At 42.0% G+C, this 12,226-nt stretch overlaps 1 protein-coding gene across 1 annotated transcript in view; it reads right to left on the reverse strand.

Annotated features, from left to right (window-relative positions):
* pde8b (phosphodiesterase 8B) overlaps window positions 1–9,805 on the reverse strand; it is a 298,830-nt gene extending 289,025 nt beyond the window's left edge. Inside the window, exon 1 of the mRNA XM_078563415.1 lies at window positions 8,965–9,805. Coding sequence (XP_078419541.1) covers window positions 8,965–9,234 — 270 coding nt within the window. The 5' untranslated portion in view covers window positions 9,235–9,805. The remainder of the gene's footprint in view (window positions 1–8,964) is intronic.
* Window positions 9,806–12,226: the final 2,421 nt, after the last annotated feature.

A 12,226-nucleotide genomic window follows, 5' to 3' on the forward strand; every position in this document is an offset into this window, starting at 1 on the left:
CTCCCAGATCCTTTTGTTCCTATACCCAATCTGGATTCTTATTTCCCAAATAATATTTGACCTCTTTATTTTTCTTACTAAAATGTAATACCTCACATTTATCTGTATTGCAATTCTTTGCCAATTATATGTCCATTCTGTTAGTCTATAAATCTCTTCTAGTAGTCTTTCTTAGCACTAACTACTCCTTTCGGTTTGGTGTCATTCACAAATTTAGGAATGGTGTTTCTGGTTCCAAATTTTAAGTCGTTAATATAAACTGTGAACAACAGCCATCCCAGCAATGTTCCATATGTCACCTAACTTCCACCTCCTGCCACTTTGACTAGCTACCTTTAAACCTTACTCTCTGCTTTCTCTCTTGCAACCAACTAGTTAACTATTCAGCTCCTTGCCTCCTGTCTCTGCGTGATCTAACCTTATTCATTAATCTATTACAAGATATTATTGAAGGTCTTTTGGAAATCTAGGTAAGCCACGTCTCCTGCATTACCCTGGTCTACTTGCTCTGGTACTTGATAAGGTTTCCCTCCATAGTCTTCCACTAGGGAATTTTCACAGGAGGTGCACAATGAGTGCAATCAATGATCGTATTAATTTTAAGAAGTTCAGCAGATCTTCCTTATATGAGTCCTTAGAGGCCATGGAGATTAAAGTTTGTGGAAGGTTGTTCAAGTCCTCAATTGATCTTGGGAAAAAGGAGTTAGCAAAGGAAGCACATTGAGGTGTATACAGTTGGAGCTGTTGGTTATGAATTCTTGGAGCTTGGTCACTTTTGGGCTTCATGTACTGCTTAGAAATATTCAATCATCCATTCAAAATTTTACAGAAGCATGTCAACCTGTTGGCCTTTCTTCGGTTCTGAAGACTATGCCAGCCTAGTGATGTGACCAACTGGGAGACACTGGTATCTCACGAGTAATTGTTTGAAACAAAGTAAGTGGTACAGCATTTCCTTTACTGTAGTTGAAGAGTGGTGGAAGTTCCACTTGACAAACCTTGGATGCCACAGAGGCTGCTTATTGACTTTGTACATTCCACTTTAAATTATTTTGGATGTGAATTCCTAAATAACAGCATTCCTTAGTAATTTCAAGGGGGTAATTGTGCATTGTGTAGTTGGATACTGATGGGCACCTCTTTTGTTTCTTTAAAGAATTAAATTTTATTTCTTTAAAGAGTTCAATGAGGTAGTTCAAGCAAGACTTTCCATTTTGAAATCCATGCTGACTACTCAGTATCGCATTTTTTGTTTCGAGATTTTTTTTTTCCATTTTCTCCTTTAGTAAGGATTGTATTATTTTTCCCACAAATGTTAAGCTGATTGGTCAATAGTTCCATGGACATGCTCTATCTCCCTTAAAAAATATATTAGTTATTTGCTAGTCCTCCAGCACTAAACCATTTTTTCAAATGAATTATTAAATATGTGCCTCTGCTATCTTTTTTGTAGATTCTTTTAAAATGCATAGATTGTAATCAATCTGCACCGGAAATGGCACTTTTTATTATATTTGGATTATATCATTTCTAAGCTCATCTTCTGATGCCATGTCCACCTGATCTGTCTTCCCGGTAAATACTGAACGAAAGTAATGATCTAATATTTCTGCTATTTCCTACTGGTCCCTGTGATTTTATCCTGTCCATACTATCCCAACTTTCCATTTTTTATATATGTGGCTGTAGAAAATTTAACTATTTCATGTTCATTGCTGAAAAGAGAGACATGTTGCTGAACCTTCACATCTTGCATTCATCAGGACAAATGCAAGAATGTCAAATTTCAAACGATTGCAACAATTTACACTTCAAATGAAAAGGGTGCTGATTGGTTGATGAGTCGACTCTGATTGGTTGAGGCAACATAATATAAATCAGCAGCCTTTTCTCCTGTAGTATAAATTGTTGTGATCATTTGAAATTTGGCACTCTTGCATTTGTTCTGATGAGTGCAAGATGAAACACTTTGGCAACATGTCTCTCTTTTCAGCAATATGCAAGTTCTGTACTACCAAACAACTACTTCATGTTCCTTGATAATTGAATTTCATAATTCTTCTTTGCCTTTATAATTTTCTTTTCTGCTAACCTCTTCATATTCTCTCATGCATACGCTCCTATGCTGTCCACAATCTTAGTGTATGCGTTTTTCCTTACCCTCACTTTTCCCCTTATGCCTTTAATCATCCATGGTGCCTCTTCAGCTTTTAGTTTGTTTCTGTGTTTTAGCAGGATATATTTTTCCAGGACTCTGTTGAACACCATTTTAAATGTTTCCCATTGGAGTTCTATATCATTGTTTGCCACATTTTGTTGCCCACTTTATTTTCCCTAGTTCTATTCTCAGCCCATCAAAATGAGTTTATCTCTAATCTAATACCCTGCTCCTCATCATATTTATGTCCTTCTCAATTACTATGATCTTAAATTGTATAATATTATGGTCGCTATTGCCTAGATGTTCCCCTACTTTTACTTCTTTTATTTGCTCTGGCTCATACCCCATTACTAGGTCCAGTTTGAATCCTCCCTTGTCACAGGTTTCTTATATACTGTATTAGGAAGGAATCCTGTACACACTGCAGGAACTCCATTTCCTTTTCCCCTTTACCTACCTCTTCTGGCTAATTAATTTTAGGTTTGTTGAAATTCTCCATGATTATTATTCAATTTTTAAAATTAATTTTCCTTATTTGTTTGCATATTTCTTCCTCCATGTCAGTTCCACTATTACGTAGTCTGTGGACTACCCCTCTTAGTGTGGTTGATCCTTTATTATCTTTATGCCCACATGGAGTCTATTTCTGTCTTACTAGTAGCTGCATCATTTTGTTCTACTTTCATTACATTATCTCTATTATGCACTGCTATTCCACCTTCTATTTTCCCGTCTCCATCTTTTCTGAAGGTGTTATAATCTGCAAGGTTTAATTCCCAATCCTGTTTTTTTTTGTAGCCATGGCTCAGTAATCCTGACTAATATCTGGTCCTTTGCAATGTGTTATTGCTTGCTGTCCCCAGTTTTATTACTGACAATATACATTGTATAGCTGTACAGACAGTTTAATTCATTTTTAATAGAAGTTCCTCTTATTTTACTTTTAACCATTTTTTTACACTTTTGGTTCATAACTCTATTTATTCCCTGGCTATTTATATTCTTTCCTAGTTGAGTCTGTCCTATGCTCTCCTTTCTTGTTATATTTATATTTAAGTTTGTTTTATTTCTCATAGTCCTTCTCCTTACAAAACCAAAACATTGCAGATGCTGGCATTATGGTGGCCTGAAACATTAACTCTGTTTCTCTCTCAGTGAATGTTGCCTGACCTGCTGAGTATTTCCAGCATTTGCTGTTTTTATTTCAGATTCCGCCCCTTACCTTACTAGTTTAAAAATGTTGCCAACTCCCTATTTACCCTTTCCACTAGGTTTCTGGTCCCATTCCGGTTCATGTGGAATCCATCCCATTGGAACAGCTCCTCCTTGTCCCAGTGCTGGTGTCAATGTCCCATGCAATGGAGTCCCTTCTTCCCACACCAGCCCTTTAATCATGTGTTAACTCTCCCAATGTGTCTGCTCCTGTGTCAATTTGCCTGTGGCTCAGGTGATAACGCAGAGACGACTACCTTAGAACTCCTGCTTTTTAATTTAGTTCTTATCTCCAGATACTCCCTCAGCTGTTCTATCTATGTAATGTGTTTTGAGATGGACCTCAACAACTGGATTTTCCTGCTCTCTTTCCAAATTCCTGTCTAGCCGCTTTGAGTTATCTATTACCACGGCACCTTTAGGGATCCCATCCTTTGTGACTCTCTTTTTCAGCTTTAGAGGACACTATTTATCCCCCTAATTTTAGAATTCCCTATCACTACCATGATTCTATTCTGCTGTTGCCCATTTCCCACAGACTTTTAAGCCACAGTGTCTCGATGTGCATTGAGACTGTCCGCCCCACTGTCTTTCTTCGTCCTCACAGGTAGCAAGTATGTTGTACTTGTTGGACAGGACCAATGTCTACGGGACCTCCCTTTTAACCTCTCCCAAGTTGCTGCTCCCCAGCCCTGTGACAGTTACACACCCTCCCCTTCCTGAACCAGTGTTTTCCTCAGGAGTGTGACAGTTCAGGGTAAAGTATTCCACCCTTTCTCTGTCTCTAACTTGTACTCCAGCTCAATGACTGAGCAGTGCGATTGAAGGCAGAGAGATTTTCTGCAGGTGTGGGAATAGGCATAGTCTCGCCATCCGGTAGCACACGGCAGTACTGGCACATAGTCTGCCCTGCCACCTCTAGACTCAAACTTAGCATTCTCACTGCCTATCGCACAGTTTCCCTTCAGGTTCGCGTTCTCAATCCTAAGCACTGGCAAAGACAGAACCTATGTTAAATGTCTCATCCAAAAGACAACGGGATGAAAAATCCATGGCTGTTCAAGCAGATTCCCAGTGTGCATGAGTCCCAAAAAGCTAACACACAAGTTCAACAGGTAACAGGGAAGGCAAATGGAATGTTGGCCTCTATTTCAAAGGGAATGGAGTATAAAAATAGGGAAGTCTTACTAAAACTATACAAGGCACTAGTTAGACCGCAAAGTAGTTGAAGTCATTAATGCATCTGCCCGTCTAACCTTACGGTTGGCGGGCAGGCCGGGAGCCCTGGCGGGCTTCTGAAAAAGCATGAAACCTCATCCACGGGCGGGATGAGGTTTCGTGAGAATTTTAAAATCTCACAATAATTTAAAATAAAAGTTATGGACATGTGACAACTCATGTGACAGTGTCACATGAGGGGACATGGCAGGGAAACTTTTTTCTCAGCTTTATTTAAAGTTTAAAATGTGAGCCGATCTCCTTGAGGCAGCACTTTGCCTCAGGGAGATCTGTGCACTCGCACTCCCGGCTGAGGGAATCCCCCCACCACCACCCCACCCCACCTCCCCCATCTCCCCCCACCCCTTCCATCCACAGGGAGCACATAGCGCTTCCTGGTGGATGTCACGCTGGGCGGGCCTTAATTGGCCGGCCCACGCAAAATGGAGGTGCGCCTTCGACTGGGGGTGCCGATCGGAAGCCCAGCCGCCTGCACCCACTCCCACACTTCCCCCCTGAGGGGGGGAAAATGTTGCCCCAAATGTTGGTAAACGTCTGGGCTGCATTCAGGGATCCATCATATAATCTGGGCTAGTTTGGCTGTTGAGAACAAATGTACCTGGGTCTAAGCCAGGGTTGTGGTCAGGACAGATTAATAAAAATAATAATTGTAAAGGTGACTTCCTCACTGTATAGTTTTTCTTTCATTAGGGTAATCTGGCTTTCAGTTTGGTCACAGAACAGGCGTAATATCAGCAATGCACCCATAGTGCCCACTCAGCAGTTGGGAAGTCTGAACCACTTTAAGGTTCAGGCCTCAGTAACATTGTGTTGAACAGCCAGCAATAAATGGGTATAGGCTCCATCCATTAATCTTTAAACGTTGCAGGACAATGATCTGTATAATTAAACAGCCTCCCACCTGGGTGTCTGTTTAAAAGCCTGTTTGAAAGTTCCCACTTTCAACTGCTAGTCATTTGGTCTTCAGGTGAGAAGCAGGCAATCAACAGTCTACTTCAAGATTTCCAGCTTTCACAACTTTTCTCTTTCTGTCTTGTTTATTAATGATTTCTCCATACTTTTTCAATAGACTTGCATAGGAATTACAACATGGAAACAATGGGCAGGATTTTACGCTCGCCAATGCGTAAAATGACGTGGGATGACGTTGGGCAGAACTCCCGATGTCACCCCACCCCATTTAAATTTTCAGGAAGGCGGGGGCGCAGCAAAATTAGTTGCGCGCCCGCTGACCTGTCAATGGCCAATTGAGGCCATTGGCAGAGCAATTAAAGTAATTAGTGGACCTGCCCATCCAACCTTAAGGTTGGCAGGTCGGCCAGGAGCCCCGGAAGCAACTAGAAAAAAACATGAAACCTCATCCACTGGCGGGATGAGGTTTCATGTAGGGTTTTAAAAATTTTAATAAACTTGTTATGTAAATTATGAACATGTCCCAATTCATGTGACATTGTCGCATGAGGAGACATGTAAGGGCATTTTTCTTTCTATTTTTAATACTGTTGACAGTAGAGGCGATCTCCCTGAGGCTGCACTTAGCCTCAGGGAGATGACTGTGCTCTTTCGTGCGCATGCGCAAAAGAATGCACTCTCAACTTTAGGGATTCCTCCCGCCCGCACAGGGAGTGCCCACGTAAAATGGCGCCGTGCATCCGATCTTGGGCGCCGATCGGAAGCGCGCCTCCATGCGCCCGCCCATCAACTTCTCCCCCAGCGGGGGGAAAATTCTGCCCAGTGTTTCTTCCAATCATTCCATAACAGTGTTTATTCTCCACAAATGCAGTAGTTGAAATCCTACTGTCTGCCCTGTTCCTATATCTCATCAATTAATTATTGGTTGAAGTAAAGCTGGTTAATTGTATATTAATTGTGTTTAATTGGCTCATTTGACAACAGATTTGCTTATGAGGTAACGGGCATTGACTGTAGGTCCACTTTGGCCCTCATAAATAAGCACAAACTAAGTCTGTTGTTGTTGGATTAGGAGGTGTATGCTTGTAATGTGCATCTCTGTAAATAAATGCTTACAAAAGTGCATGAAGATTGGCTTCAGTCCTACCCTTCACCACCTGGCTTTCTGGAATATAACAATGTGTAAGTGTAATACACCAATCAAGCTTTGTATAATAAGGAAAGAACATATAGAGACATGTAACCATTCTGTGTGCCCACCAAGTTTTGTCTATGCATTACCATCAATGTGATACAAGTCGACCCCCAAATTTCACTGTGCTCAGCAACCTATGTCATTTTGAAACACTTAATATCCTTCAAATAGCGACCCAGAAATTCTATAGTGATTTTCTCATTCTCCTGCTGTAAATCCTGTGGGAGACTAGCAGAGTCCTGAGGGGAAAACCGTAAACAGAGCTGCATACAGTAGTGTTTTCATGGTGGTTTTGTTGAGTCACTGTGGGAGACTAGGAAAGGCTTTCAGAATTTCAGGGTCAGTATTCCTGTCTGAGAAGCTATTTTAATTATTTTTTCCAGATCAAAAAATAATATTTGGATGAAAACACAATCAGCGCCAATTCAGTGAGTTTTGACCACATTACCAATCAGGAAGGGTCGATAGGAAAACTTAAAGCTGCAAACAAAAAAACATGAAACCTCATCCACCGGCAGAATGAAGTTTCATGCAGGGATTTAAAAAGTTTATTAAAGTTTTACCATAATTTATGAACATGTCCCATCTCATGTGACATTGTCACATGAGGGGGACATGGTAAGGATTTTTTTTTTCTATTTTTAATCTTTTTAAAAGTGTCAGCGATCTCCCTGAGGCAGCACTTAGCCTCAGGGAGATGTGCGCTCTTTAGTGCACATGCAGGAAAGAGCGCACTCTCGCTTTTGGGGAATCCCCCCGCCCATACAGGGAGTGCATAGCGCTTCCTGCTGGACGTCACGCTGGGCGGGCCTTAATTGGCCCGCCCACTTAAAATGGCAGCAGGGCTTGTGGAACAAGTAATATTGCCTTGCTGAACTACATAGCTGAGTCTGTTGTTTACCATCTAACTGACAGCCTCACAGAAAAGGAGCTCTGCCCAGGTTGAACGCCTGGCCCCATCTACCCTGCTTCTGCTGGAAGTCTGTACCATCACCTACAAGACTGATTCATCTCTGCATGCCCATCTCGGTGTGTTAAGTCAACACCGCCGGAAAAGTGAATTATCCAGCATCGGCTTTCAGTTCACCAATTTCCGTGAAGGAACACCCCATTGGACTTTGTTTCAGGACTCTGGAACCCATGTGAAACAATAATTTTTTTCTCTGTGGTCTCAGTACTGTGAATCTTTCTTTTCTCTATCCCTCTTTTTATTATCTGAATATGAGGAGGATATTACAAACCCTCTTTTGCTTTTTGAGAGTGTGCAAATAAACTAACCCTTTGAGTTCATCCAATCTCAAGTTTGCTGTGGGGTTATCAATGGAAAATTGTATTGCATCAAAACCGAGAGGTTGGGAAATACGCCACTGCTTATAAAAAGGGAAATAAATCAGAACACCTTTCTGTTACAGATAAATGGTGAGAGGAGAAATTAGTGCTGTTTAAATTAACCTCTCTCCTGTCTGTAACAGCTGTATTCCCAGGCAACCCTTTGCTCGTTTATCAGCTGAACTGCAGGAGACCTTCCATTGGCTGATATATCGATGTTCTCAGAAATCCTCTGCACTTCATTCATTGCTGGGGCAATATTTGCAAATCTTCCCCTTCAAATCATCCTTTTCATAAATATATTTGGGGTGTCAATGGATGTTCCGCCAAAGTTATGGTGGATGAGCAGGAGAACACCTGTGGAAATCCAATGCACGTCAAAGGATTCCGATTTGCATAAACTTACGAAACGCCATCCAATTCAGGCAAATGACTAAGCCACCAGAGAAATAGCACTGACCTGCGGGGTGGGACTGGAACAGGAAATTGATCTGTTCCACTTTAATTCCCGTTTTCCTCGATTTCTGAGTTCAAATTTCCCCTCAAGTTTCATCCAGGCAAAATACCCACTTTTCAATTTAACTATGCAGTGGCAGGATGTTGCAAAAGCTCACTATTAATATCCTTAGCTGTCAAAAATCAGCCCATTTTCTAACCTTTTGGGAAAGCAATGTTAGCTAAAAATAGATTGGATGTGTCCCTATCATATATGCTGCTAGGTGTGAAGAATTTAATTGTTACTGTAAATCATTAACCCATGCACAAAAAAATGAAAATTCAAACATTTTTTTTTCTTTTGACGGGGCATTCATCAACCCTACTGATAAGATAGGGAAGAACACATCACACCAAACTGACTCATTTGTGCCTGTGACAGGAATACACAAAGCCGAATGGAATAAACAAAGCCTGTTACCTTAACACTGGTGTGGCTGGTTTGGGTCTCGGCTTCAGTGCAGTTGCTGTTTTCCTTCTTCTCTCGACGTGAGGAAGTACGTGTTGCCCGACTCTGGTATGCCAGCACAGAGGGCAGCGATTCAGCAGCGTCTGTCTTGATGAAGAAGCCATGGACTGTTGCTGCACCTTGGGAGATGGTGGTGGTCTGATGTGGGGAGTTTGATTCATCTGAATCTCTGCAGTAAATCACTCCACTTTGAGAGACGTGGATACTAGGAGCACAGCCCATCACTCTCTGCTTAACTCCAGCTGTTGGCTGGGCTCTTTTTTTCTCCCCCTCTCCCTCTTTGCCACACTTTCTCCCAGTCAATCTCCCACACTCTCCTCCTCTCCCTATTGTACCCCTTTTCCCCTATTGTTGCTCTCTTTTTCTATCCTAACTCTCCCCTTTAATCTTTTGTCTCTTTCCTGCCTTCCCTCTAAAATCAATTATCCTTTCTCTCCACCTCTTGCTTTCCTGCTATCTCTGTCACTTTTTTCTCCTAGCTCCTCTAGAGCCCTCAATTAACATCCTTTGTCTACATCGTTAATATTCTGTGTAAGCCCAAAGGCTTTCTCATGCTCCTTCTATCGATCACTGATAGGGTTTCATACAAGACTGTGCAGCGATATCATCCAGAAAATTAATATGTTACCGCCATTCAAAATCAGTGAACCTTTGAATCTGATTCACTTGGATCTTCTGCTTTTCTCCTCAGCAGAGATGATAGTGGTAATAATCCACAAGGGGGAGAAAATGTCTCTCGGAAACGTCTATGATTCATGTGAATAATCATCTGCTCTCCTTACTTCACCACGATACTCCCGTCAGAAGCTGTGTTTGTAATTTACTATTTGTGACGTCAGAATAGTCCTTGACCTTTGACCCGGTCTCAGAGGCCATCCTAACTTCCCGTTAGCAACATCTAGGTGCTTTACCCCAGTTACCTGACAATATCAAAAGCAGTCCTAGTGCAGACAGATGCATCTTTCAATTTCTCCATGGCACGCTATCACAGTCCTGATCCCTGCTGTTCCTCAGGCTCCAGAGGCTAATTGGGCTTTCACACAAATCCAACTGACAGAATAATGACAGCTGGGTAGATTGTAAAGATTAGGCAGAACACTAATTCTTTTATTTATGTTATGGGCAAGTATTTGACTAAAGTAGTGCCCCGTGGCAAATACATAATTGTATTAAAATATAGACTTTGCTATTTATCTAAATGCACATAAAACTGAGAAAAGCCTACTTGGGTAAATTGTCATAATTATATCAAACATGCTCAATGAATAATGCATTGAGCTGAAATGCTGCTTCAGGATTAGGTCAATTAAAAAATGAATTATCTTGAAGTCTTCCGAAAACCTTTATGCATGCACACTGGTCATTTTGTTATCCAGGCAAGGAGCTGTCACAAAGCACAGGAAGAGGAGGGGCACTTCCAGTCCAGGGATGCAATATTTAAAGGGAAACTGTCTGACATTATTATCAATACCGAATGGTGCTAGGAATATTCCTTTAAACCAGCATCAGGTCCTAGTTCATGTAAAAGACGCCGATATTCTCATATTCTTAAGCATAACATGATGATTTTCCCACTGTTTTAAAAATTCCAAGTCAAGGAATAAGGAAAACCAAGTTAATTAAGGGCATGTCTGCATGTAATGTTTTCAATACATTTTCACCTGCCTATTCCTCAAACCTCCCCTCACTTGTTTTTTGGATGAACCAGGCCTCTGAAGGGGAGTCCAGGCACCGTCGGGAAAATCCTCCTGTGCCATGGAAAATTGGGGATAAGAGGCTCATTCCCATCCTTAATTGGATTCCGGCTGCTGCCAGGCAGGTTGCCACTCGGTCACCGGCTGGAAAAAGCACTCGGGCACAGCAACGAATCAGGGAGCTTACCCAATGCACATCTTTCCGAATTTCCTCAGGTCCGGGCCACCTCCGCAGGTCTGGGAAAATTCAGCCTAAGGTTTTAAGTCGATGGCCCGTGGAAATTCAGCCTATTAATTCTATTTCTCTCTTTCTGCACTTGCTGCCAGACTTGCTGAGTATTTCCAGCATTTTCTGTTTGTATTTCATTTGGGTAAGTTAGGCCCTACTCTCGCCTGAATGGTTGCAAGTCCAGTACCAGGCGCCAACCTCACTGAAAAATAGTCAAAATAGCATTGGAGCCTGATTGAAGCTATCAGAGCCTGACAATGAATTTGCACCCTGGTCTAACTGCACCCATTACTATGGTGCATGGCACAAAGTTTTTAAGGATCAGTTGCTGCTGTCATGATTTTAATTCCCTGTGTCCTTTCTTTAAATCAGGGAAATAGGTTAAAATCAGGCCTCAGCTACAAGGGCTTTGCAATGAACAAGATGACAAGCAGCATAACTCACCATAAAACGTGTGAGAGCAGTGCCACAATCCCTGTACTGCAGCATGTACACACCCATCACCCATGATTTCATCAGTTGGAGGCCAGAGCTTCAGCAGCAGCTCTTTTGTCTCTTTGCAACCCAACATTGACAGGCAATGAAACTGTATCTTCATACTGGCTTCCAGGTAAGCAGCTGCTGCCTTGAATCTGAGTTTCTGCATTAGTTATACAGTGAGCATATATTTTCAACACATTGGAAAGAGCTATGTGATATCCTTGCAGTGTGCTAGCCAGCTCAACATTATAAACATTCAAGTCTTATGCCAAGCACCAAGCTTATTCATCATCAATTGTTTAATGCAGTTCGTTATGGTTCTTTGACAGAGATGTACCCACAGTGAGGCTGGCTCCACCTTCTAGGATGTCCGGTGACAGATTGCTATAGGCTGGAGCAGCCTCTCCTTCCTTATGATAGTTTTCACAACTTGCCAAATCCTGTTTAGCAGGATTCAGCTTCAAGTCCCATTCCAGGGCTAGAGCACAAAAATCAAGGTTGACAGTCCAATACAGTACTGAGGGAGCACTGCACTGTCAGAGGTGCTGTTTCTCAGATGAGATGTTAAACTGAGGTCACAACTGCCTGCTCAGATGGTGTGAAAGATCCCAGGGCACTATTTCAAAGAAGAGCAAAGAACAAAGAAAAGTACAGCACAGGAACAGGCCCTTCGGCCCTCCAAGCCTGCGCCAATCATATTGCCCGTCAACTAAAACATTTTGCATTTCCGGTGTCCGTATCCCTCTATTCCCATGCTATTCATGTATTTGTCAAGCTGCCTCTTAAACACCACTATCGTACCTGCTTCCAC

This window comes from Cetorhinus maximus, chromosome 2, assembly GCF_964194155.1.
Source record: "Cetorhinus maximus chromosome 2, sCetMax3.hap1.1, whole genome shotgun sequence".
NCBI classification, from domain to species: Eukaryota; Metazoa; Chordata; class Chondrichthyes; order Lamniformes; family Cetorhinidae; genus Cetorhinus; species Cetorhinus maximus.